Raw genomic sequence first — 27,931 nt, 5'->3', positions numbered from 1 at the left:
GGTCCATAATACCAGTTTGAAATACAATACCCCCTAAGGTGTATGTATTAAGACCCTTAACACTTTAATTCCCTGGTCCTACTTTTTCCCCCCTGTGCAACTGGTGAGGTTGTTCCAAGCAGCTGATACCACAAAGAGAAATCTTCAGTTTTCCTAGACACATCTAGATTTTGATGCTATTAGAAGGTGCTTGCCCTAATGGTATTGTTGACTAATGTGACAATATTTTCTTCCACATATACTGCAATACTCCTTCCTTGAAAGGCGGATAGACACTGCCATTTTTCCCATCTTTGATCAGAGTAATCAGCACACCCATAGCATCTAAATACGAGTATTGCCCTACTCGAGTGCATGTGATAGCAACGGATCTCCACTCCACGGGCAAATGAGTTGTGCCAGACGTTTTGATGATAAGATAGGTTAGCCAGGTTATAATTGCCTTTAATTTGCACTTGCAGAATCTGTAACATTTACCTGAACATGATTGGCACTGGGAGAAGTGGAAAATTCTGTTGCACTTCTGAAAAAAAAATCAAAGAAACAACTTCAGATCTCATATTTGAAACAGAATATCCTGCTGATTGACCACGCACGTTGGTATCAGTGGGATTTTTTGATCTGTAGAGCTGAATGATCACTGCAAGTTGTGAAAAAAAAAAGATCAATTCCATGGTGGAAAGAACCTAGTTTTGCTTTAATTTTATCTTTACTTTTTTTTTTTTTCTCTTTTCCAAGAGCGTTTCAGAACACTTGGACCTTTTACCTGCTGAATGGCACATTGAATTCTTACTCTTCTCTCTGCTATCCTTGGAGGCTTGGAAATTTTTTTAACTGAGGTTATCTGGGGTTTTGTCTAGTTTAGTTATTTTTAATAACAGAAAGAAGAGGCTGTCCTACCCATCCCGCCCACTATGACACCTTTTTACTGCAAAGTATAATTTCCTTCATAAGTGAGAAATGAGTGATGAACATAATAACTACTGCAGGCCTGTGCAGAAGCCCTGGCACTTCTCATGAACTTGTAAATCAAGGTTGTATTTTCTTATTCTGTTGTTTCCTACAAACTTTCCCTCTTTCATTACAGAAGTTCTTGCAGGAAATGCCCATAAGCTTTTATTTCATACTTACTGCTGCATTTTTTTGTTATTTTTCAACTTCTGCAGTGAATGGTTTTTGCTTTCAGTGTTTCTGTTCTGTAGGAGGGAACTGTGGGTGGTTACAGCTGTAACGTGTGCTCCATAATCTAGAAGCGTTTGTTCAAAAATTTCCCGTTTGCTCTGTTTCAATTTTTAACCAGTTGAGTGGCATATCCCGGTGCCCCTGGGAAGCCTCGCTGCTCCTGCAACACCGGTTGAATTGTACCCCACCAACACCTGGAGCACTTGGCAACCGCAACAGGACCCTACAAGGTCCACAGCCTCCAAATAGGGGATGAGATGAGAGATGAAGGTTATGTTGCAAACTTAGCAATTGCTGTGGGTGAGAGCTGAGGGGAAAGGCGCCTGAAGATTTTATGTTAAGTTTGGTTTAATTTTTTCCTTTAAGCTTCTGGCCAGTCAGTCCATAACCCTAATTTCTGCCAAAGCCCCCGGGGAAGGCATGAGGAAGTATTAGGGAACGGTGGGAGTTATCTTGTTGGTAGCTGACAGCAGAAGGGCAAAAGTATTGATTGGGAAATGTGTGAGATAGATAAAGGATGCTGCTTCCTAAAAGGAAGCAGAAGGTATGAACAGCAGGAGGTTTGGATGGGAAGAGGGATTTTGGATTAGGGGCAAGGAGGTCACAGACCATGGCTTGCCTCAGTTTACATCCTTCCTGAGTATTTGGGACTATGTGGATGTTATGCCCTCATGCTAACACTCTACAATTTCCCCTGCCACCCCGCTCCCTTGTTGTGATGACATGATGTTTGCAGTGCAAGTTTCCTTGATACTGTTGTTATAGAGATGTTTCTCCTCTCTTTGTGCCAACTATTAAAAGCCATCATGTGCAATAGCATTCGAGCTCATTCTTCTCCTGGCATTAGCAGAGTATTTTTTTCTCTTTGTAAATGTTGAAATGTTTTGCAGCGTAGTTATAAATATAGCAAAATCAACTTGCTTTAGTTCCAGCATCTGGTAGGATCACTTTAAAATATAATTGAGTAAAAATTAGAATTTAACAGCAATTTTGTCCCTATTTTGCTACTTTAAAAACAAAAAAAATCCAACTTTTTTCCTCATGATATATAAATATATAAAGAAATCTCTTCTTTCTTTCATGAAACTAAAAATAACTACAAATGCAGTCTCTTTCTCAAATTGCCTGCAATTTATATTAGCAGCAGTTTCAAGATTCGAAGTGTGGATCTGCCTATTGAACAGTCCCTGAACTGACAGATATAGGATTGTGGGCTTTGTCATGGAGACAGCCAGACATGGAGCCCTGTTTGCCTCGTGTTTACTATTATGAATGTTCGTTTTTGATAATCTTGTAAAGAAAGCCAGATGATTGCATGTGAATCTCACTGCTGTACATACAGGTTCCTGCAATGTAGGGGGTACACCAGGGATACAGGTGTCTGTTCTTTATGCTGCTAAAATGGGGTATTAACCCCTCTCCTGGAGAAGTACATGGCAGATTGGTGGTGGGGTATAAAAATGAAAAAGGATCTATTTATTCTCTTTACTTTTTTTCTCTCCCCTCCCCTCTTTTTCTTTCCTATCTTCTTTTTTTTCACTGTCTTGTGTTTTGGGGTAGCCTTTGGACCAGAGACCTCTGAAATTCCGTCCCAGGTTTTCCCTTTTTAAGTCTGGTCTCTGTTTCAGCACAGAAGTTTTGCTGAGCCTTAATGCTAAATACAAACCTCAGTTCAGGAGAGGAGGCTGCTTGGAAGTAGGTTGTGAGCCTCACATTTTTCAGAGCACTTCTGTGAACAAATTGCCTTGGTCTAACCTTCTTTTGAGCAAACCTCCCTTTTACGAGGTAATTCAAGCCTCTAAATTCATTATTTATTTTAAATAAGCTGACAAAACTTCTGTAATTCCCTGCAAGGAAGAGTTTATTTATAGATGCAGAGAGCCCACTGCTGCTCTCTACATTGCTGGAGAAGGGGAATTCCTCTCTTTCTCTCTCAGAACTCCTCATTCGTTACATTCATCTTTGCAAGAGTGAAATATCTTCATTAGCCCTAGTTTGTAATTTCTATTTTTGTGCAAAAGTACTAAGCATATAGCTTGGCAAAACAGCTGAGCCTTGAGTAATTCATTATTTTTCCTTCCGATGATTTGAAGAAGATTGAAGACGTACATGAGAGATTTGTGACTGTGTCAAACTGTGTTTCTTTAATTCCTGTTGCTAGTTTGGCTACTTTAAAAAGAGGTTCTTGGTGTATAGTGTCTGTGCCATAGAGATTTGTGCCTGTAGTCAGAAACCTGTTGCATCTATTAAAAACATGTAAAAGATAGACCTTGCCACAAAAGCTTCTCATAGAATTAATCAAAGTGGATAACGTGGGCAAAGGATAGATATAAGGTAACAGTTCAGCTGTGATCCTGCTCCAGGCTTCTTGATTCCTATCATTATGCTGTTGTTCATCTAACCGAAGGCCTCGATCCTTGGAAGACACAAGCAGCAGGAAAAGAAAACTTAACACGACTTGGTGGTTGTAGTTGGCTATCTTTGTACATCACATCACTTATTTTGCAGTGTATGGAAAAGATGTATTACAGAGTGATAGAATTTTATATGCCATATCTTCATTTAAAAGCTGTGGCATGCATTAAATCTAATTACTCTCCTCCTATGGCTTAAATTGAGGGCAGCTTCAAAAATGAAGGTGGCTTCTATTAAACTTAATTACTTTTCCCTGCAGTCTGCATGGTTAATAATCATGAATAGATTCTAAACAAAGATAGAGAGATTCTTTATTGAGAATAGATCTGGAAAGTTGCCTACAAAATATAGACAGATGCCAAATATATTTTATGCCCAGCTTTAATTTATTATTGTTATAGTTAGGTATAATAATAATAATAATAATAATATAATAACAACAATGTTTCAGTGCGATTAAGAAGGCATTGCTGGGGAAGGGATGTTAGTTGAAGTTGGCATTTAAATGTTTAAGCAATGAATTCTTCAGTTTTTCAAGTTCTTTTGCAGATTTATCGGGTGAAAGAGGTTAATGATAGAATTTTTTTACAATGTGTTCTATTGACTATAGATGACAGATCTGACAGTTAAAATGAAATTTGTTCCAGAAGAAATTCTAGTCAAACTAATTATTGGAGATGTTATAGGGGTGTATAATTATACTCACCTTAAAAAAAAAAGGGGGGGGGAGTTTTATTACAACTGTGCTTTTTAAAGAACGAGTGGAGAAGTAAAAGCTGTAATTGTTCTTAATTATAGCTAGCTGTAATTGCACACAACCGCAATATGCAGCACATCAGCAGCAGACTGAGAGATCCTGTAATGCGTAGCGTACAGAGCACCTCTGAGCAGAGGTATAGTTTTCTGAATATAGTTGTGTACAATTTAGGTCTCCTGCTTTGGATTCCATCCATGTTGATTTTATTTTGGTTTTATGGCTATTGTGTCAAGATAATTGTCATTTGGAAAGTGCTGCTGCAGTGATTTATTTGTTCCAAATGAGTCAAAAACCTCCAAAACTGAACATGAGCCAGCAGTGTGCCCAGGTGGCCAAGAGGGCCAGTGGCATCTTGGCTTGTATCAGAAACAGTGTGACCAGCAGGTCCAGGGAGGTTATTCTCCCTCTGTACTCAGCACTGGTGAGATCACACCTTGAGTACTGTGTTCAGTTCTGGGCCCCTCACCACAAGAAGGATGTTGAGGCTCTGGAGCGTGTCCAGAGAAGAGCAACAAAGCTGGTGAGGGGACTGGAGAACAAGTCTTACGAGGAGCGGCTGAGAAAGCTGGGGTTGTTTAGCCTGGAGAAGAGGAGGCTGAGGGGAGACATTATTACTCTCTACAACTGCCTGAAAGGAGGTTGTGGAGAGGAGGGAGCTGGCCTCTTCTCCCAAGTGACTGAGGACAGGACAAGGGGGAATGGCTTGACACTCTGCCGGGGGAGGTTCAGGCTGGATATCAGAAAAAAATTCTTCACAGAAAGAGTCATTGGGCACTGGAACAGGCTGCCCAGGGAGGTGGTCGAGTCACCTTCCCTGGAGGTGTTTAAGGAACGGGTGGATGAAGTGCTTGGAGACATGCTTTAAGGGAGTGTTAGGAATGGTTGGACTCAATGATCCAGTGGGTCCTTTCCAACCTGGTGATTCTATGAAAAGGAAAACTTGTTTTCTTTTACAGCAGTGATGCCATATGACCAGGAGAGGTTTTCTGCAATGCCCTGGTGGATCTACTGATGCAGTTAGATGGCTAGCAAGTCTTTTTTTTAAGCATCTCAGTGTAATCAGCACTGAGCTCCCAAGGATTTTGCCGCGTGGTTGAAGATCTTTATTAGCAATCTATTCACAACTTTTTTAGATTCAAACCTCTCAAAAATGTAACCCAGGAGTATTTAGCCCATGTGAAAATGCTGCTTTGAACAAAATCTGGGGATGCGACTGCCTAGAGGTAGACTCTGATTTCTCCTCTTTGCACCTGATTTAGTCTAACTTTTTCTTCAGCAGTGTGCACGCAGCTCCTGGTTTTGAGTGCAGTTTTGCCTGTAAAACATTAAGATACTGTTACATAGTGAACTAAAGAGAGAATGCAGATGCTTAAAGGAGTCTGTTGACCTTCAAAACTGCTGGTTGTATTTCCTACTGCAAAACAGATCATCAATGTAAGAGCGAGGGTCAGTGCACACCATTCTGTTCATGAAGATGTGCATGTTATTGTGATGGTAATTTTCTACATCTGTTGAGTACCTCAGATGCATTCAGTCTTTGTCTTCATGTGCCAGAATCCTCTCCAATGTTCCCAACCTGTTTTAAGCTCTTCCTTTCACACAAAAATAAATAAAATCCATCTGACACCGAATGCCTTACTTCCAAAACATAGATTTGAAAAGTATTTCAGTCCTGAACCAGCAGCAGAGTTCATTCAGCCTCAACTTTGTGGACCATAAAGGATCTTTTAGACTGCTGGGATAGGGTTAGTTTTTGCTCTTTATACTGGCATAAACTGTAGCCCTGATTGTAAAGAGCTGTACTTGTAAGTTTATTTGACTTTGTAGTTTGTGAAAAGTGTATATGCCTACCCCAAAGCAGTTAAGAGAAGACTTTACAAAGGAACTGTGAGTTTTTAAAGAAGAGGTTTCACCAAGGACAGTGATGCACAAGAAGTGAGAAGCAGATTTCTCAGAATAAGAAGCAGCATCAAGAAATCGAGAGAAATCACTCGCAGCAAAAAGAAGAGGTAAAATGGATGGGTAGTTACACAAGCAAGCGTGCAAAGATGTAGGTATAATGGAAGTTAAAATTCATTCTTGCAGGCAGGAATGAGAAATCAAAACTTATTGTTTCAAAAGATTTACTGCATGGAGAATCTCCTGACATGTTCTAAATGAAGTGTTCTATTCAAATGGCAGCACCGTAGCAAAAAAATTATCTATTACAACGGCTGCTAATAAGCAAATGTGAGCGATATTATTTGACAGCAGGCTGTGGGTGTTTTTCAATAAATCTGTGTTAAGTAGAAAAGGAATAAAAACTGAAACCCAAACAGCAATCCAGTTTTCTCACTCCAAGTATAGATGGATGTATTGACCCCAATCAGAAATTCTTGAAGGATAATTCTGGTTAGTAGAAGCTAATGTGGAATTAAATATGTATACGTTTGTGTATCTGTCCCCAGAAAAGCTAATAATATGATTCCAAATACTGAACATGCTCCACACTCCTCTTTGTTAATACAGTGTTGCTTGTGCTCAGCAATAAACTATTATTTCTGTGCTACTTCTGTAATTACATTTAATAATCAGCTCTCACAGTCCAATAGTATTAAACGTAGGAGTCTTTTCAGCAAACTATGATAAATAACTCCTTGCAGAACTGTTGTACTTGGGGAAGCTTTATGGCTCTCTTTGTAAGATTTGTCATTTTCTTAATGCAGCTTCAAAAAGCTTCTGAGCTTCGTTATGGACCATCACTGTATTTTTCCCTCCCTCTTCCGCCTATGAGCGTAGCTGGGTAAATGAAGCTTAATGTGCCATTTCCAAGCACTGTGACACTCCTCCAGGGCTGGTTACATTTACCATTGCTAAAGTCTAAATAAGTGAGTTTTAATGAGCAGGAATGCTTGCTAATAGCTGATTCAGGTACTTAGTAGTCCATGTTATTTAACTGTGGTAGAATTACAGAACATAAATGGTCTGATGATTAATAAATGTACCTGCTATATATTGCAGCCTAATAGTTTTTGCCATTAAAGAAATGTCTTAACATCTTCTAGTTTGGATGTGGTTGGGGAGAAAAGGACTCGCCTTGTAGATTTATATCACTGGTAACTTACACCTTAAAATACTTTATATAATAATTTCCCAACAACATCAATATATTTTTCAGTAACATTAATGAATTTGTTTGAGAATGTTGGTACTTGTGTACTCAGCGTCCTGAGGTGGCTGTCTTAGCAGATTTAGCCTCTCTGCTCAAGGCTGTCAAAAAGAAATTCAGTCCATCCTTTTAAGGTCAGAAATAAGACAATGAATTAGATCCTCCTTTCTTCTAATCCTGTTAATTGTAGGCAGCAGCAGAGGAACCGGGAAGAACAGAACTTGACCACAGTTTTTTTAAATGCTTCTGATTTGTGGATGGGCAGGTGGCAAGAGGGAATAAAATGCAAAAAGTAACAGTTTGACAACAAATAAACAAGAATGAAGAAATAATAGCATCCAACATCTGTTGTGGCTTGTGCTGAGATTCTCCAGAAGACACTGCGGTATTTATAGAAATAGTATAAGGACTGCTTTGAACTGCAGCTAATGGTGCACAGAGTGCTGGCCGGCACGTTTGTTCACAGAGTCCTTTCTGTGGTTTTCCTATTCCATCCCATGCTTCAACCCAACATAGTTGTTTGGATGACAAGAAGGACATATCAGGACAGAAAGGAGCTAAGCAGTGACTTTATCCTTGACTAACTAGTAGAGATAAAGGCAGTAACTATTTCAGCAGGTGGATTAAAAGACAATATGGGCAGATGTCTGAAGGAGATGTTGGCAACACTGGTGTTCCAGGTGGAGATGAGCTGTTATTAGTAGTTCCTGTATCCATCCAATGAAGTCTCTGATAAAGAAAAGATTCCAAAATGTTGGCTTTTCCACAGTCATCGAACGCTTCCTCAGAACTGGGTTAAGGTAGCTGCAGTATTTATCAGAGCTGGCTTCTGTTTCCATAACTGGGAGTGGAGACAAAAGAGTTTGCATCTGCCTGTGGAACAGCATGTGGCCATGCCCAGCATCTCTCCTGCTGACCTTCTGAGAATTCTGGTATTTGCTGTCTTCTGAGCAGAAAAATAGAGTGAGAGTTCACTGCTTTCAAAACTGGAAGCAGGAAGACTCTGAAGCCTGGAAATTTGTAGCATTCTCAGGGGGATGCTGTTTTCTGGCTTGGTTTTTTTTGGTTTTGGTTGTTTGTGGTTCCCCTCACCACACCCCAGGTAGCTGTCAATGCAGTTCCTGTAAAAAACAGGTGATTCACCTGTTAAATTGAGCAAGAAAGACCATCCTTTTCCTAACTAATGTTAGTTCTTCTAAGGTGTCTATATTTTAGCATCTCACTTTGTTCCCTAAGTCCCTCAGCTTCACAAAGCTTCAGTTTCCCAAATGCACATCTCTGCCCAGTCTGCACTGGGTAAGAAAATTATTAAGTATTTGAATACATAATAGCTGAGATATTCAAGTTGTTCTGATTCACAAAAGTATTTTGAGACTGAGATAAGATTCCATTTCCAAGCCTGGCATTTCTCGGTGCAGAATCATGAACTAATTCTCTAAATAAGTTTAAATAAAGACTCCAATTTTTTTAGTGGCTTCAAGTCTATGTATATTAGTGAAAACATTCAACACCAGGGAATACCAAAGGTTTGAATTGTTAGCATATGAAATGGCACGGGGAGGGGACTGAGATGTGGGCATCTACTTGTGTAGATGGTACATATAACTGCTCCCTGCACCCTACACAAATATGACAAAGTCTTAAATCAGAAGATATTTAGTGCAGCCCTGTACAGCATCCTAGAAACTAAGGAAAGACTCTAGGCCATCATTGTCTATAATATTTGACTAATTTCTATGTCTTTCTTCATATATCTCATGCACCCTTGTGATTATATGCCTTCAGGGACAAATTATTGAGGCTTTTCAACATATAAACAAGGCTTAAAAGAAAGATGGAGAAGGACTTTTTACCAGGGTCTATAGTGTCAGGAGAGGAGGCAACAGTTTTAAACTGGAAGAGGGTAGGTTTAGACTGGACATAAGGAAGAAACTCTTTATGCTGAGAGTGGTGAGACACAGACACCTGTTGCCCAGAGAAGCTATGGATACCCCATCTCTGCAGATGTCCAAGGCGAAGACAGATGAAACTTTGAGCAACCAGATCTAGTGGAAGGTGCCCTGGCCCATGGCAGGAGGGGTGGAATCAGATGATCTTTAAGGTCCCTTCCAACACAAACCATTCCATGATTCTTCTGTAGAAGTAACACAGAGCTAAGAGTTATCCTTCAGTTCTCTATTTGTACAACTGAGTTTGTCCTCCAATTATTACTGAGTCTTCAGGTGTGATTCCCTTCCTTCCCTTTGTACAGAGAAGAAGCTATGGTGGTAATGTATAACACTACAACCAATGCAAATGGTATCATGAGCTACAAATCAGTCAAATGCCTAATGTGCAAAATATTCTGTGCAGGGGGGTCACAGTAGGTTTAATGAGCGTATGGGGAGGAACGTCTGCTATGTTTTGGATGATCCTCCTTCTTGTTTTGGAGAGAGACAGAGGGTATTTTCCTCCCTCTGATCTCATACAGCTCCCTGCGGCAGGAACCTGTGCATCACTTCTTTCTCTCCCTGTACTAACAAGGTGAGGATGTAGGAGTTGGTACCACATTGGATTCTCCTACATGTTCTTACTGCTGTTTGCTGTGCCCCAGAGAGTCAAATTCTATACTCATGGTGTTTCCTTCTTTCATCTCCAAGTCATTAACTTTCAAAATGCAGCACTTTTCTGTGAAGACACACGGCAACAGCAGTCTGTGCTGCAACAGCCGTAACTGCACATCCACGATGGCAGGCTCTAATCTTGGAAAAAAGCACCAAAGTAAGATCTTTCTTCATTTCTTCTCCATGCCCTGGTGTTTCTTCCTGATGACTGTGGCTAAATTGCATCCTATTTGTGACTCCATTACCAATCTATAAAATGAACGCACTGCTGTGTTTCTTCCAACTATTAATTTTTATCTTGCTTTTTTAATACTGAAGAAGAAGGTTTGAGAGAGGAGCTTTCACCTGACATACTTGGCAGGTGCTTAGACAAGAGACCAAGATCTTAACTCGGATTTGTAGGTAAATTACTATTTGCAAGGTAAATAGTAGGTAAATTTGGCCTAAATTATAATTTAGCTCATAAGTTATAATATTGCTGTTTTTAAAGACATTGGGAGAATGTAAAATGAAATTTATTTTTTTATGAAATATATAAAATAGTCACAATGAAGAGGGCATGTTTTATTTGGGGTATTATTTGTGTGTTGCATATACACTGGACTTTTGGTAGCAGGCACTCATCACAGAGATTTTTTTCCTCCTTACCTAAGGGAGTGAAAAATTCCGAAATAGCAAATTTAGAATAGTGAAAAATGCAGCTTTTAAAAATAATCATGGGAGAAAACAACAAGCATGTTTGCACATGTCCTTTATCTCAGTCAGCTAATCTTGCAGAATGTCAGTTTGTATAGAAATAGATTTTTACATATGAACTTGTTACATCACTTCCTAAAATAAGTGTGTTTAGCTTATACTTAAATAGCACATCCAGAGACTGTTTATGCAGTATTTCTGCTGCAAATTTATGATACTTGTTGGGTAGCTAAGCTCTGTGTGAAGTTTTAAATCTGTAATGTATTTATTTGATGCTTCCTGTGTGAAAGATAGAATACTTAGAAAAGAATCAGTTTGAAATATTGATTTTTTAATTTTTTTTTTATTTTTTAATAAGATGAAATTGCTTTCTACTGTTTTGATCTTTGCTGGTAATAGGGCACAGTTCTAAAATAAATACATATGCTGTAAGCACGTAAGATAAAGGAACACAATCTTCTGTGCAATCCATCAATTTAGTCAAAGTAAAACTGAATTCAAAATTTAAGCCCCATATTTTATCCAAACGTAGCTTGTTTATTTTTGCTGCACTGTAACAAAGATGGGGAACCATCCAAGACCGGTGAAATATCTCTGGCTCACAATGGTGTCTCAATATATGCTACTAATTCTTCCAAGTCAACTTAAACATAGTACTCCCATGGGATTTTTAGGAAGAGCAGAAACAACGTGTCTTTGGAGGTGCCATTTTTCAGGTGAAATGTGAAATCTATGTCCTGACTATTCAGGATCATTAAAAATACTATGGCACTTTCCTGCAAGAGTAGAAACATTGACTCCCAAGTCTTGGTGAAATTCCAGCTATGTAATTATATTCCTCTTGATACAACCTTCCTTTTAAAGCTAATTTAATGTCCCGTTTCAGCTGATCTCCCCCGATTTAAGTGGAAAATCCTTCATTTCCTTTTGTAAACTTTCCTTTAGTTCTGCTTTATATATGACAATTAGTAGCTGTCTTTTCTCTTGCTGCATCACTGATGCATGTCTATGCAGTAGCAGTGAGCATGTGTGCAAGCATGGACCCCTACGATTTAAAAAGCTGTTTATTGATGGTCTGGTTAAAAGCTGTCAAAATTAATGGGATGTATCCCTTTGAGTTGGTGGTCACAGCAGCCATCAACGCTGTAGCTAAGAGGTGTTGCTCAATTGTGTGTCTTGGACTCTTTTCTACCCTGATTTTCTTGCGCTGCCGAGTGTAGTGTTGAGAGTTGGGGGTACAGTGTCTGCTCCCTCTTTGCCCGTAGGCAGAGCCAGGTAAGAGGGTTCAAAAGCATCAGGTGCATTATTTGCTCTGGCAACACAGATTTGCCTGTGGGGCAAAGCAAAGAACAACTTCACAATTATGCAATATTTGGAAATCTTTCAAAGCAGAACCTCCTAGTTATCAACATCATTGCAAGTTGTTACACACACCTTGTAACAGCACTCTTGGCATATACAGTTTTGACCACTGTGGATATTCCTGGAAAAATAGAGAACTTCTCAAGGGATCCTCTCCAATTCCTTATTTCTCTTCAACTTGTACTTAATTCTGTTTAAAAATATGTCTCTTCGTGTTTGATTAATGCTTATGCCAGCTGTAGGACTGTTTAGTAACGGTTTGAGAATTTCACCCAAGCCAGAATACCAGTCACTAGGCATAAGTGATAGAACTAACTGCTGCGACACATCGTAGGGAATCAAGTAGGTCGTGGTCTCTTGTCCTGGAGAAGACATGACCTTCTAACTCTCCTGGCTGAAACAACAGCTGCTGGCTTTATTGCCTGCAACCGTGACCTCAGACTTCGGACACTTTGGAAGACTCATATTCTGCATCTTAAGAGTTTTCTGCTTGAATTTTTGCTGTTTTCTTAATAGCACACCATACAGATCTCTTCTTCAGCTTTGCCTTTATCCTTATGTCCTTATCCTCATGTGCCTTGTGTGCTGTAGGCGGGCTTTATCCTCTCCCCAGAGTGTGAGATGGGAAAAGGAAGAATGGTGACACGATTGCAGGAATGTGTTGCTGCCTTTCTTTTGCATCTTCTGCACCACCCCAACAGATTGCTTAGCTTGAATCCATATGCTTTCCTTTTCACAACAAAAATAGTTCTCGATGGAGGCCTACGGCTTTCCAAATCACTAAGGGTCATGATCCTGCAGAAGAAAAAATTGTTTCTAAGCACAGTCTTAACTCGCATGGTTTGAACTCAGTACTTACTAAGTTTCCTGGCATACATTGAGCAAAATATACACAAAACTACTACAGTTGCCCTTTAAACCCCTGCCCTCTCTCTTGCACCTCAGCTTACATCTGTGCAGAAGCACAATGTAGAGTATTAAACTGGACAAAAATTTTACACAGTTAAACCACAGAGACATGTTGTGCCAAACCCTGCACGTAGGTGGATAATAACAGCTGCCAGTCTGAGAGAAGAGCACCATATGATTTCTCAGTGAACAAACATTTAATACAAACACAACACTTTCCAAATATTCTGAAGAGTTTTCCTGCACAACTTTCTTTGAACAAAACTACTAGGCAGTAAAGTCTGTTTGCTGATCTTGATGCAAATCTTGCCACTTCCAATTCACTATAAGGTTTTGACCAAAATATTTATCCTTTTCTGCTTTGGTGCACATCCTACTCCAATCCTACATAAGGATTTATCAGCCTGTAATGAAAGATGAGAATATATGTGTGTGTGGTGCTTGGTCCACCCATGCCGGCTTTCTGGAGAGTGAAGAGCTTCTTCAGTAGGTCAGTGCTCCTCACAGGTCTAGTGAACATTTAAACCTGTAATTTGACCTTTTTGGAAGACCACATGTGACAGGGTAGCATTTTGGGGTGCAGACCTCCCACCTAGCACCTCCTGGCTTCAACAGCTTTTTCATCTTCCATATCTGTGGGCCATGCTCTCCCAGATCCATCCAGCGCAACTGGACACAAAATGGTAGGAAATTGTCAGTGACCTTGCTGGAAATGCTGCAACTGTGCTTCATAATGTTACCCTCTACCTAACAGCTTTTCCAGGGTCTTTAGCCTTGTCCTCTCCTGTCCTTAGCGTTGTTGTGCATTAAGCTTATCCCATTTGCATTGGCACTGATTACAGTGGAATTTGGGGCAGCCCTGATACAGCATTTAGATTTCCATCATCACTCTTTGCCAAGGTCATCCTTTTATATCATGGTCAGGTCATAAAAATACGTGGTCTTATATTCATTTTCCCTTTGAGTATTATCCTGCTTTTCTTTTTACCCGAACAAAAAATATATTTTTTTCTGTAGATATGGTAAATTATTAGTTCTGTTTATTGTATGTATCGCTTAGGAATAGTAGGGATGTGAAAATTGGTTGTATAAATCTAGCTTTAGTTTCTTGAAATACTGCAGAATCAGTATCCATCATCTTTAAATAAACTTTAAGGGTTTTCTTGATGAGTAATTTGCTCCATAAGATTTTCTTTTTTAAACTGCCATGAAATATATTTATAGAGCAGTGTTTCAGTTCCTGATATTTATGGGACACTTACAGTGGACATTAACCATCTTTAGCAGTCCATGAACCATTTATTTCCAGTGACATTGCAGGGATAATCATGTTTGTTTTCTAGGAAAAGAATATTTTTTTTCTTTATTAATCTAAAGGAGTTTTTAATGTTTATTGACTCTATGAGAAACAGTGATATCTTTGGATAGTTTGGAAGTTATCAGACTCATTCTCTTTTACTTGTGAGTTTTAGAGTTTTATTTGAGTTTGATCTGTGAAAATCATTACCTTACATATTTTTGTTTAAAATTGGAATTTGATCTGACCAAATGTGAAATTGGCAACACAATTAATTACATTAAAATTGTATATGCTAAAGGCCTGCAGGGCCTTTGTTTAAGATTCTGATCACACTCATATTTTTGACCACTGTATTGACTATTTAATGATCGTTTTCATAAGGCCAGCATCTCTCGTAGAGAGAGTTATTTAACAAAAATGAAAATCTTTAGAAATCTAGATGCACTAATCACTCAGTGCTCTGCTCAGAAGCTGACAGCCTGTTACCTGTCTAACATCCTCTTTTAAACATAGCTGCTTCTGCTTCTTGAGGCTTCCCGCAATACCCACCTGCATTTGCCGTATTGCCTCTTTGAGATGGATGAGCAAGTGTTATTTTATAAAATATGTTCCTATACCCTAAAACAATAAGTTTTGTGCTATTCGGTTATTAGAGTGATAGTAGGTAGCTAAAAGCTAGGGAGCCCCATTAGAAGAAGAAAAAAGATATACTCATCCTGAAGTTTTAGTCTGGGTTCTCTTCCCCCCCAAAAAAGTTTCAATAAAAGGAGATGATGTCTGTGATTAGTGGTGGAAGGGAGACTGTTGGAAATACTTAGTGATCCTGTTCTTTGACAGATTACAGAAAAGATCACATTCATTTTTGAATGATATAAGTTATGAGCAGGGCATGGAAAATAAGGTGGTATGATACCTATGTGCAGGAGTTTAATGAAAATAAAATATCTAAAAGGTACAGCTGTATCAAATTACCCCATAGAAATCAGGTCTGTATTACTCTGTTCTAATTTCATTTTTCTTATCTCTTTCCATTCTCCTCTTCTTGCTCCCGGCTCTCACTTTTGATGTCAGTTATATCGTGGACTTTGTTCATCACAGGCACTTGTTAAATGCAGACCCGTGTGCCTTTGCTGGAATGGGAACTGGCTCTTCTGAGAGGGCTTATATATTTGTGGGTCTGTCGCTGAATGGTGTGTGAAGAAAAGGGTGTGAGTCATCATTTTATTTCTTGCTTATTCATCTTTGCAACCACTGAACACGGTTCTGCTTTGTGCCTTTTGAAGAAAAACACTGGGAGGTTTGAGGCAACCTTCTGTGACCGGTAAACTATACAGCTTGAAGATAGAGACTCAATGAAAATGCAAAGCTGTGCATGTTTAGAGGGACCATTTTATCTTGTCTGGCACTGTAATGGAGTCTATAATTGCTCGTGTAACCATTATGGGAAAAACTTGGGTGTCAACTGGGTGCTCAATAAAAAAATAATTAATAAATAAACCCTCAAGATCCTTGTAGCTGCTAACAGTTCATGTAGAGCCAAAAAGCACGGGGGATCAAGAACTAAAGAAGATATCTGAATTATTGTGGTTTTACTGTAATTACTTTGTACTTGCCCGGTCGATAAAAGTGGTTTCAGAACATGGTAAAGCTCTAAAATAGGCTTTAAAAATATCTTTTTTTCTTTTTTCTTTGAATTCCTAAAGAAATTAGGCTCAGGGATTTGATCTGTATTCATAAGTTTTTTACCCTCACAACAAAAATATATAGATTTGGTTCCATCCTTAAAGATCCTTAGTTTTATGGGGTTTGGAATTGTTAAACAAGGAAGATTTCAGGCCTGTTTTTACCACCATCACCCAGAAGAAACAAAACTAGACTTTCTTTTCCCCCTCTATGCATAAAAGTGGATGGAACAATTTTCTGTTCCTCAGCTGTAACCAAGGAGTAAGAGGGTGTTATGTTGAGAATTGTCCCGTACCACAAGTTCAAAGCTACAGATGTGAAATTTTGCAATTTGTATCTCAGCTGAAGCAAACAGGGTATGATCTAACCCGCTATCTTTCATGTCATGCAGCAAACCTAAACATAGGACAGATATTTCATAACTGCACGAGCAAAGCATGAAATGAGATGGACCTCTGGTCAAGTGCAGGAGAATGAACCCCTTTATGCCTCGTTGCTATTTTTTTTAAGGTCTTATACACAGGAGAGAAAGTAGAAATGGAGCCATCCAGCTCTTTCCCTGATGTTTGGATGAGATCTAAGCAACCGTGCTGGGGAGGGGAGAAAGGACATGCAGTGGTGATGGATCTGGGATGTATTTTAAGGGCTGTGTACATAAGCAATGATAAGATATCTAATTGTGCTTTAATGTGACATACCAGTTACATTATCCAGCTTTCACTATCTCACATTTGATTTCCTTCAACAGGTTGCAAACCCACAAAACAGATTCGAGCAAGTAAATTGGATCAAAAATCAAATACTTGGAAAATAATTTTTGCCTACAGCAGATTTAAAATTAGTATTTTTTTTTTATTCAGTGTATGACATGATTATAAATCTCACTGCTGTCTTGCTTTTGCTACAGCACTGGGAAAGGGAACTTCTTCCACTGGAAAATTGGCCCAGTGCTACATTTTGTCTATGTAGGATCATGCAGTGCTGGCATTTGAAGTAGTGATAATTTTATGCCTAAAAAAAATGAGTAATAGAAGCATTGAGAACTTTATTCTGATTAAATTCTTAGATCACGCTCCATCATCTGGTTTTTTACAATCTTGTATATATGCTCGTGCAGAGGTTGCATCTGCAAATGACGTATTTGCATATAAAGCCACGTATTTGTGTCTGCACTCCTAAAAAATACAAGCAGTATAAAAGTATCTTTAAAATTTTAGATCTAATTTGCAAGCTAATTTCTCCTGCTTTGTGTCTTTCAGAGAGACTGCCACAGAGTTATCTGGAACATTACCAAGGTAAGCAAATCGCTCTAAACTGCATCTGTGTATTGATGTGTGGAAGGTGCTGAAAGAAGCGCGACCTTTTGAGCCAGAACGTGATCCTTTTCCTGAGGAAAGCTGCTGGGATACTGAGAACTGGACGCGCAGTGAGAACACACACTGCATGCCATAGACAGACAAATGACTGTAAAATACTAACGCAGCCAAAACTACACAGCTTAAAGTAATACATTGAAGTTGCTTTGAGGCTCCACACAGTAGTGCATCTGATGAGAAAAATCCCAGATGTGGCTTTCTTCCAGCTGTGCAATTATACCCATTTCAAGTGGCTTGGCTTTTGCTTTAAATTTCACTTGAGGAATGAGGGGCAGGAAACTTGGAGGAAAAAAACACTGTGATCTTAAGACATTTTCATTTGGAAAGCAGGAAAGCAGCTTTGACCAAATTCTTCTATGCTGAGAAAGCTTTTCATAAAATAATAGAACTAGACAAGACTCCAAGGCTGCGATAGAGGTTTTTGAAGAGAGACCTGCCTACATATTGTTAGAGGATGCAATCAAATGCTGTAATCATGCAGATAGAGAAAAGGGTTGCAAGAAGGGAAACAAAACAAAATAGGGTATGTTAACTTGTCTCTTAGCAGAGATGCCTGATGAGTAAAATAATGGAACCCTCAGTCCTCTTGCATCCTCTGCCACGAGTTTTGTTCTCGAAGGTGCCGAGAGGTTTAATGAGGGTCATGGTTTGGGGGTGTTTCATTATCCTCTGATTAATACCAGTGTTGTAGTTCATACAATGTATAGTGTAAAAAGAATATTTCAACAGAAGTCAGTTGTCCTTAAGCATGATAATACACGCAAATAATTTCTGCAGAGAAAAAATGTCTGCCTTTCTTTATGGTGCATGTGGTGTATATTAGTTGACATGTCTACATTGATAAGCTGTAAAAATGGAGGTTTTCACTTATGTGATGTTTTTACCTCCCTCTATAATGTATCACTTTCTTCTGCAGGTACAAAATAATACCATTTATATCGATTGCCCGTTTATTAGATATCTTTCTTATTATGACTTACCATCACTTGATACCCTCCATTGTACAAGTTGTGCTGATGACATTTTGCCTGGTGTTTGAATTACTGGTCAATGACCAGGCCTACATTTTACATAAAAGATTTTATTCATCTTCATTGCAAAAGAATTACAATTTTTCATACATACAAAAAAGAAAATAGAGATTGAACAGAATAGCTGTCTCCTGGATTAGGAATGTCAATAATGATGCTGGATTTAGTGCTAAAATATTTCAGGTTTGACTGCATGCCTCAATTGGTTAGTGTTACATGACCAATATACAGAACACACAAAGTCCTTGTACTGCAGAAATGAATTCCACTTTCAATTAAAGTTAAAATGAGAGATATAGGTGCTTGAATAAACATGTGATTTCATACTTGCCATTAATGATAGCCTAAAAGTGGTTTTTGAATTATTATCACACGGCTTTAATTTCAACTGTGGCAAGATGTCACAAGTAAAAATCAGATTATACAAGCAATGTGCACAAGGTACTGTAATTGTGTTATAAATATTAAAACCAATGATCTTGTCTTGATTTAAAACAAATGTTTACAGCTGTGTGCAGGGTGGCTAGTCCTCCAGCTTTCTGTGAGATTCACTTGTTCCTGCACTGCTCTAAATAAGCAGTTCCTTGGGGTTTTTAATCTTATGTTGTGATATATTAACCTAATATTTTTGGTTCTTCTTTCAAACTTCAAGTGAACCATTTTGCTATTATTCATCCATAACACTGAAACAGTCTAATTTCCTCACCAACACCACATCTTCTTCCACCTTCACCCTGCAACTACTTTACAGTATATAAAATTTTAGCTATTGCACCTTGAAATGATGAAACTTAACAGCTGCTTTCCCATAATCACTGTGCTTGTTGTATTTTGTCCAATGGGGCAGAAAAAGCCCTCTGTAATGCCAGAAATCTAACTCTCATTTGTGCAGGCAAATCTGATGCCTTTTCGCAGGGCAATAACAACTCGTGGATATATTTGTCGCTAAGATTGATCAAATCCTTTTCAAGCATTCATAAACCTGGTGAAAGGGTTTTCATTGCAAGCGATGTAAGTGTGAGCAGATATGTCTGGAATGTTTTGTCTGACTGTCAGGAAGATTTAGGCACTGGTGGCAGTAAGTTTTTGTCGTCATTAAAAAAATAAAAAGTGATGAAAAATAATTCACCAACCCCTGTCCTGAATGTTACATCATTGAATTAAAGAAGAAAAGTTAGGGATATGTTCCCAGAAAACCCTGTAAATAGTCAAAAGTTGCAGAAGAGAATATTTTGAATATTTTCTCCTGTCCTATAGTAATCAAGAGAGGTTACATACATGCATTTTTTAAAAAAGCAAATATATAAAAAAGTGCCTCACCATATGGTGACTTTTTAGTACACTAAATTTCCACTAAATACAACTGATTGATCTTTAATGACTATATTTAAGAGGAAGAAGAAATTACCTTACGTCATGCCACTTAAGAGTATTTTGATAGGCAAAAGCAGAAAAATCCAAGTTGGTGGACATCATTTAGAAGGAAACCTAATAGATTAACTTTGCCTGTAGAAAGATATAAAAATATTCAGCACAATTATAATGTGTCAGTTCTAATTTACCAGTTATTTCTGATGATTTTGGGAAGCTCAGGCTGGAGAAGAAATTGAAAATTTAAACTTAAAATATGATAAAGAAGCTTCACAATTTTTATATTAAGTGACATTATTATATCTATGAATGTATATTGGTTTTTTTTCCAAAGAAAGTCTTTCTGTGTGCAACAGCACATCAAAGAATGGATCTTCACAAGGAAAACTTTATAATAATATTAAGTTGTTCATTGCATGACCTATTTAGAGTACTCAGATATTTCTTGTTGTAGACTACATAATTAAATTTTAAATGGAACATGATAAAGAAATTATACTGGTGATCTCTAGAGATTTGAATACCCTATTTGGATCTTTACAAGAGCGTAGTGAAGGCATACTTTAAAATTTAATAAAGGTCTGGCCTATTTTTTTTTTTCCCTTTTAGATGTTCTATAGCTGCTATGGCAGTCGTATTTCAAACTGTATTTGCTCTCAACATTACACAGACCGTACCTGCGATAACAGACCAAACGAAAAATATTAGAAGAAATGTAGCTTTACTGGAGAAATCCACCATTTAAACATGATACGGAACAATTAATGAATGAAGATAAGCTCCTAAAGTCTTGTGGCACCTAAGCTTGTAACCACTCTTGCACAGACCAACATCTGAGCAGTCGAGGGGAGCGGTGAATGAGCTAGGTGGAGTGCTCGAGCACAGTGCAAAGCCTTCTGGGCACAAGGGAAATGATGTTTGGAGCTTAAACAAGAAAATACTCAGCTTCAATATCAAAGGAATGATTTCAGTCTCTAGCCACTTCTGTTTGTTTCTGTGAAAGTTACTTTAAAGAAGAACAAATATTTTAAATATAGACTAACCACATGGATTATTTATTTGCTTAATACTAGGTTAGTAATGACAACAGAAGTAAAATTTAGGCTGCTTTTCCATTTCTAAGTAGTGGCTGAAGCTTACATTTTGTTCAGGGGAGGTACTGAAGTTTAAATGGTCATTTCTGCCTCTAAGTTGTTCTTATTTACTGCTAAAAAAAAAAATCAAGATAATAATTTGCGTAGATATTTTTCGTAGGGAAAATATGTAGAAACATCTCTGCAGCCCCTGCTCTAAAAAACACAGGAGAACTCGTATTTTGAGATAAAGGCCATCTGAAAACTGCCATTTAGAAATTTTTTTAGAAGGATGGGAGGAAACCTGGAATAAAATATAATGGTATGGATACACTGATGTGAAAACAACCAAATATGTCCAAAATGGAAATTTAAGTCTTAAGCTAGTCTTAGAACTGTAATGATTTGCAAACTTTATATGTTTTAAAACAGTGGCCTGGGGTAGGGTAGAAATATTAAGCGCTCTTGAGTTGGCGTTTTATTCTCCATCTTTCCATAAATTTCTTTAATAGTTCCATTCACTGTAGACACTTCTGTTCTTACGTGTCTACATCATTTTGAAAATAGAATTTAAGTACTGAAGTCACTTTGGTACTTTTGAAAAATGTTAACCTGCAACTTCACCATTATTTAAATCTAATGCAACTAAGCTTTTATCTAAAGGGAAAAGAAGAATTGACAACCCACCACATGACAAGCAAAATGAAATCTCTTGATCACTAACTGTCAGCAGCCTTTCTAACACCATTGTGTTAGGGAATGATATGTCTTCCAAGGAGCTAAGTACACAAGGTTTTGAATCATTTCTGTCTTGACAGCCTAACCCAAGTAACTACTTGTAAGTGCTTGGATGAATTATAAAATCTGTGTGGCACTATAGAGTGAGTTCATAAAACATCTATGAGCATTTTAATTACTATAAAATGAAAAGGTTTGTTTTTCCTGACAGTACAAAGGGCACGGACCAAAGACCTACTTGACATCTCAGTTGCTATCTGCGCTGGTTTTGCATGGGTGACGGGAGCTGGGGTTAGCTTCTGTGTTTGCTCTTCTGGTTGCCTTCCAGTTTAGGTCTTCTGCCAAAAAATTTCTCTCACTCTGAGGAGAACAGGTTATACCTTTCATCCCCATGTTTCATATACTGTAGACATCCTCTCATGTCACCAGTGCTGCTTTGCCAGTCATGTCAGGCTTGAACACCCATCCACCTACACCATACATGTGCCTCTGTCAGTCTACAGTGGAATTTTCCTCACCTTGGTATAATATTTACTGAAGTTTAAGTCTTCCTTAAATACAGCGAGGATTTGGCATAGTCCATTTGTGACCCTCTCTTCTAATGGAAAAGTTCTGCTTTGCACTTCCAAATCTCTTCTTAAAATGCACTTTCATTTAGAGGTGTATAGATAATAGGTCAAGAAAATGCTCATCTCAGGTGGCGGGCAGTGGTAGCTGATAACATTATACCTCTTGAATGTGCAACTATATGCATCTAACCAGAGTTAGTCTTTGGAAATTACATCAGCTTGTATCTTTTCTGAAACCACATCATTAAAGAAAAAAGAAAAAGATTCTAGCCCTCAGTATTTATATGTTCTCAAGTCAAACATCTTAAAGAGCAGGTTTTCCATAATTTGGATGCCTGCTATTTTCTGAAGAAAATCACCATTTGAAGTTGAGACTGGAATTTGACTAATCACTTCCATAAAAAAAAAAAAATAAATTCTTATGTTTGACCTTTCTCTATGCCTCAGATGCTTAGTTCTAAATACTGTTTTCTTTCATCTAACCTTTGAGCTGGTTTTCTGTAATGCAAGCAGGACTGCCTATTAGCCATTTGCGTGCTGTATGGGAATGCCGTAACGTTATTTGGTCTTCCTGAGGTGCTATAACATAAATTACAGTAATTATTTTAGATAGTAACGAGTTTGATGTTATTGTAAGTGAATCTGGTTTTGGTTTTTGGTTTTTTCTTAGGAAATAACACACAAGTTGTCTCTCCACTATACTGGTTTTTATTTTTTCTAAGGAAAGCTTCAGTATCATTGTGACATGGAGTTATTCCTTTTAGTAGCTTTTTGTTGTTGTTGGTTTACATCCATTTTGAAATATGTCTTTTACAGCTAGTGTTAATCTTAAAATACACTTATGCGCAATATGATCGCTTTCTGAAGAGATATTTTTAAAATCTTAAGAGGAGCCTAAGGAGCATAGAGGTGATTATCCATATGTGCTTACTGATGACTTGCATTCAAAAATTGCAAAGATATCAATGCCAGGATTCACATTGCCTAAATTTAGCTATCACAAATGTCCTCAGTCTAAAGAACCATGGGAGAAATGAAGAGAAATAGTTACTTTATCTCAGGGCAGGGTGAATAGCCTTGGGGAATTGTTTTTCTTTTTCCACTGCCTGAAAGTAGAGCCTAGACGTTTCACCTGATGATAGCTTTAATTTAAGGTGAGTCCTAGCAGCCTGAGTTTTACACTTGTTAAAGTGCCAAGTGACATAAGCTGATGCCTACTAGAGTTTTGAGGACATTGGCATGTTTAACCTCAAAAAAAACTTCAATATTTGGTACTTAAGTCCTAAATATAGACCCTGGGAAGGAGGGGGGAAAGTCAGACAAAAATGATTGTTGGATTTGATACAGCTCTGACCCAGAAGGTGGTAACTCTTCTCACAGTGCAGAGTCCTCAGAAATGACAGCCCACAGTCTTGAATCAGCTCCTAATTGTATGTAGCCCTTGCATTTTAAAATGAGTGTAAGTGATTTTTCTCAGCGACCTGCGTTTTGAACTCAGAGCCATTTTTCACAAGCTATTGTTAGCGTGTCTCACAAACACTAATGAATTTGATAGCAGAGTTTTATCTTAAAAGTCTGATAGGACTTTTATTTTTATTCCCTATTGTGAAACTCTAAAATTAGAGACATATTCCCTTCTTTTTTTTCCTGTTATTCACCTTTACCAGACTTCCAAGCATCTTTTTAACTCATCTTACAAAGCATTGCCATCCAAACGTGCCCAATGAGGATAATATGCAGCAGAAATGAAAGGACTCAGATCTCTTAATTTCCATTCCTGAAGGTGAACTCCAAGATCATGATTATTTTTATTTATACAGTGCCTAAAGAGTGCTAAATACTTTATGGAACAAATAAAAGACCTCTTGTAAAAAGCACGCATTCCTATAATCTAATTTTAGTCTGAAATCAGCCAGTATGAATGCTAAGCAGCAGGGCTTGAAGAAAAGTGGAAGATATATGAGGGCTGCACTAATAAGACTGAGCAGTTATTTAGGTTCGTTATCTGTTCCACTTAACAGTGCTGCAATGTCTTACTGGTTTATGTTAAATTTACATTGGTCTGTGGAGAACTTTTGACTGACAAAGGAATTGTATTTCTTTGGTTTGCTCAAAAAAATGAGCCTTTAGACAGCAGTTTGAATGAAGACAGAACAAGACCCTTGCAGGTGGATTTTGAGAGGCCATTCCAATGTAAGAAATGGCAAAGGAAATCACCTTAAAATGCAAAGCTTTTTTTCCCCTCCTCATTTTATTTCTCAACTCAGTTTAAACACTTGTCCTCCAAGTCAGTCATTTGTGTGTGTCCTTAAGTGCTGCTTTAGCGCTTAAGAGCACCAGAACAACATTATTTAGAAAGCCAGTGCAAAGGATTAAACTTGTGGGAATAACTTCAGATGTAAATGTGCATTTGGGAGGGGGGAAAATGTGTACACACAAGAGCTTCTGGAGAAGCAGACCAGCAACTGAAGTCAAGGAAGGCTTTGCTAACATGGCAGAGTTGAGAAGCTTTCTCTTAAGACCTGTGCTGCAGCATAGGCAAGATATTTATCACATATTATGATATATATTATTATATTTTAAAGAGTGTTATATCATGTTTTATAAATAGAAATTGATGGCTGGTGTACTGTTTTTTTGTGTGTCATCCTTAGCATTGGTCCCAGAAAAGCAGTAGTAAGATAAATGGATGGCACGGTGTCAGAAAACCCACACCAATAATCCTAGACCAGCACAGACTCTGGTTTAGTGCTTTCTTCAATGTTCTCTGCCTTCTGAGCATTGCTTTTATTTATGAAATAACAGCTATTTTAAAGTTTACAAAAATTGCAACTGTTTGAATGATTCTAAAAGATTTGTTATGAATTGCAAGCAAATCTTAGACAATTCTACGTAAATTATTTAAAGGGATTTCAAAAAAAACCCCAACAACCTAACACATTCCCCAGTGTTCAAGGTTAACAGTTTATACTTCATCTACATTATATTAAAAACATTTTTACTGGAGTCCATAAACGTTACACATTCTTAAAAGGCAATGATCACAGTGGGACTAGATACGTTACATAAAGACTTGCATGCAGTAATTGGTGACTGTTTTTTACTTTTTGAGTGTGCTGACTTGAGATTCTGCCTGTGAGACGATGCAGATTTTCCCGTCTGTGCCTTCCCATTAGAAGCAGGAAGCCTCTAAAGCTTTTCTGTGGTCAGCAGAAGACGACTGTGAGCCCCAAACTCACGTGTCTCATAGCGGAGCTGTAACTCTCTTACTAGTGATGATGTTTTGTGAGTTTGGAGCCACTGAGGACCTACCCCACTTTCTATGTACATTCTTCCAGTGTATTTTGCAAGTTGTGCCCTACGCAGCACTTCTACAACAGCAAAGTGCCAGCACGGCGCTTCTCTTAGCTGCGCTATAATGGAAAATATTTTTCATTCAGACTCTTGGAATTTTTAGAGCTTTCACATTGTTTTCTGCAGGGAACATTTAAGCCTGAGCAAACCCTTGATGTTGCAGAGTGGATGCAAATCATGTCTCTTTGCCATAATCTAACCTTAATGAATGCCATGGAGAAAGAACAAGGGAAAAGATGCCGGGCGTCACCTAACAAAAAAAAATAGCAAATTGACTTTTCATCCCTTTCTGATTATTTTGATTCTGAACTTTCAGATACTCGTCTCACAATTGTTCACGTGCTTAATTTTGGAGAATAGTCCTGCTGATAGCAAAGTGATTACACAAGTCAGTGCAGTTTGGGCATGAGTATTGCTGCTTACTCATTGCCATAAAATGAATATCATCTGATTTGATCCTGACTTTGTCACTAGGACTATACACAGCTCTACTTGATTAATAAAGAATGTACACATAGAAACTCAGTTTTGGTAGAATCCTCTTGAAACATGAACTGAGAATTGTAAAGTGGAAGCCTAAAATAAGGGCCTAAATGACTCCTAATTGGATATATGAGCTATTTAGATATATGGTTTGAGTTAATCAAAGGTACTGAGTAAGTGCAGGTGCCCCTGACTTTGGTTCAAAAGGCAAGTGTGCTTTTCTGAACCAGGCTATTAATTCAAGTTCTTAGAAGGTGGCTGTGACATTTAGGAAATCTGCTAGGCCATGAAGCCTAGAAGCCCATCTTCTAACTAGGTGTTCAAAAAATATTTTCTTTACTAAGATTTGCTGTTAGGGGTACAGATGCATCAGCACCAGTGAGCTCACAGATGCCAAAAGGACTGTGGCTTGCTGAGTGTCTCAGTCGCTGGTAGCTTCCATTCCAGGATGGCATGGTGAAATAAGCAGAAGTTCCTGCAACTAAAAAGTTTTATTTAACAAAAATGAAATATTATTATTCATGTCATGAGTAATTTAATCCCCAGATGTTCTCATTCTGTATCAATGGCTGGGGACAATATGACTGTAGATAGACTGTGACAACATGAATTGATTTCTTCTTTCTCTTTTTCCCCTTTTTTTTTTTTTTTTATTTTAAACCTGCAAAGTGACTGTGAGTTTTTTTATAGCTGATTGCTCAGAGCTGGCATTACAGGCTGTGCAGCTGTAAAAAAGACCTTCTCATTTTCATTGAGAGTAAATAAAATAAAATATTGCAGAAATAGCATTGCTTTTCCCCAGTCCTGCCCTTGCAGAAATAAACAGAGATAACTTCAATAAACCAATTGAACGTGGAAAGGCATTCACAGGAAGGGATTGTTGCTGCTAACACTGAATATTCAGAATGTAATAATAAAAGCAATCATGTTACTAAAAAGCCACCTGTTACTTTCCTCAGTTTTTATCTAAAGCAGAGAGCTCACTTTTTTGTTCCTGAATTTATAGCAGAGATGGGAAGTCCAGCTCTTTAGAATCCTTATTATATGGAAGTTACTAATTCCTTATTTAAGTTAAATAGAAAAGGATACCATGCTTGCTAGCATTTCTAAAGCTGTTAAAGATGGATATTTCCATGAAGAAACAGAAGCAGGCAAACTTAAAACTGCTTGTTAAAGCATGCACACGCAGTGCATGCAAGCAATAAGTCTGTTTTGCTGAACTCTGAAATTGTGCTGATTAATTTCTCTAATAACAGAATAGATATTGCACCCCTGACCCCAGAGGAGCTCCGGGCTCGAAGCAGCAGCCGGACCTGACATCAGCAGAAACTCATACAACCAAAGCACAGGCTGTGAGCTGGGTGGTGGGAAGACTAGGAGAAAGGTAGCAACAAAAGAGACTTGACATACAACTTGTAAATGTTCTGGCTGATTTAAAAATTCAGAAAATGATTAATGATGAAGGTGCTTTATTTATTGATTTCTTCCCCTGTCCTCCCCATGACCTATTCTTCAGAGGAACTGCACAATTGTGTCAAAAGCTGTGTGTTTGACAGCTACCTCCTACTTCCAAAGAAAGTATTCAATCCACTATGAGCGTACAGCAGCAGAAACTTTTAATTGGCATTTCATGGTAGCTTTCTCTTATAGAAATGATGCAGTGGTGATGTTTTTCCTCTCTGTTATGGACAATGCCTGTGGAAGTAGCACAGTAGCTGGAGCAGGAAATAAAAAAACCCCACACAGTATCCCTCAGGATAATACTGCACGTGCAGAAATGGGAAAAGAAATCACATAAGAAAAACATTCAGTTGAAGCAGCAACTTGTTTCTTCTTTTTCAAAACTTGCAAGGTGAGAGAGAGTGATGCGGCTTAAAGGGG

At 38.2% G+C, this 27,931-nt stretch overlaps 1 protein-coding gene across 2 annotated transcripts in view; it reads left to right on the top strand.

Moving 5' to 3' along the window:
- The window catches only part of CELF2 (CUGBP Elav-like family member 2), a 549,079-nt gene that overhangs the window by 227,789 nt on the left and 293,359 nt on the right, over positions 1 to 27,931 (top strand). For both annotated transcript variants that reach the window (XM_054084584.1, XM_054084114.1), the window contains one exon: positions 17,315 to 17,350. Coding sequence is in view for 1 of the 2 variants with exons in the window: in XM_054084114.1 (XP_053940089.1) it covers positions 17,315 to 17,350 (36 nt within the window). In the remaining variant the exon portion in view is untranslated. The remainder of the gene's footprint in view (positions 1 to 17,314; positions 17,351 to 27,931) is intronic.

This window comes from Cuculus canorus, chromosome 1 (genome assembly GCF_017976375.1).
Source record: "Cuculus canorus isolate bCucCan1 chromosome 1, bCucCan1.pri, whole genome shotgun sequence".
NCBI lineage: Eukaryota > Metazoa > Chordata > Aves > Cuculiformes > Cuculidae > Cuculus > Cuculus canorus.
Note: the sequence above shows the minus strand (reverse complement) of the source record. Positions and strands in the feature narration are given on the sequence as shown.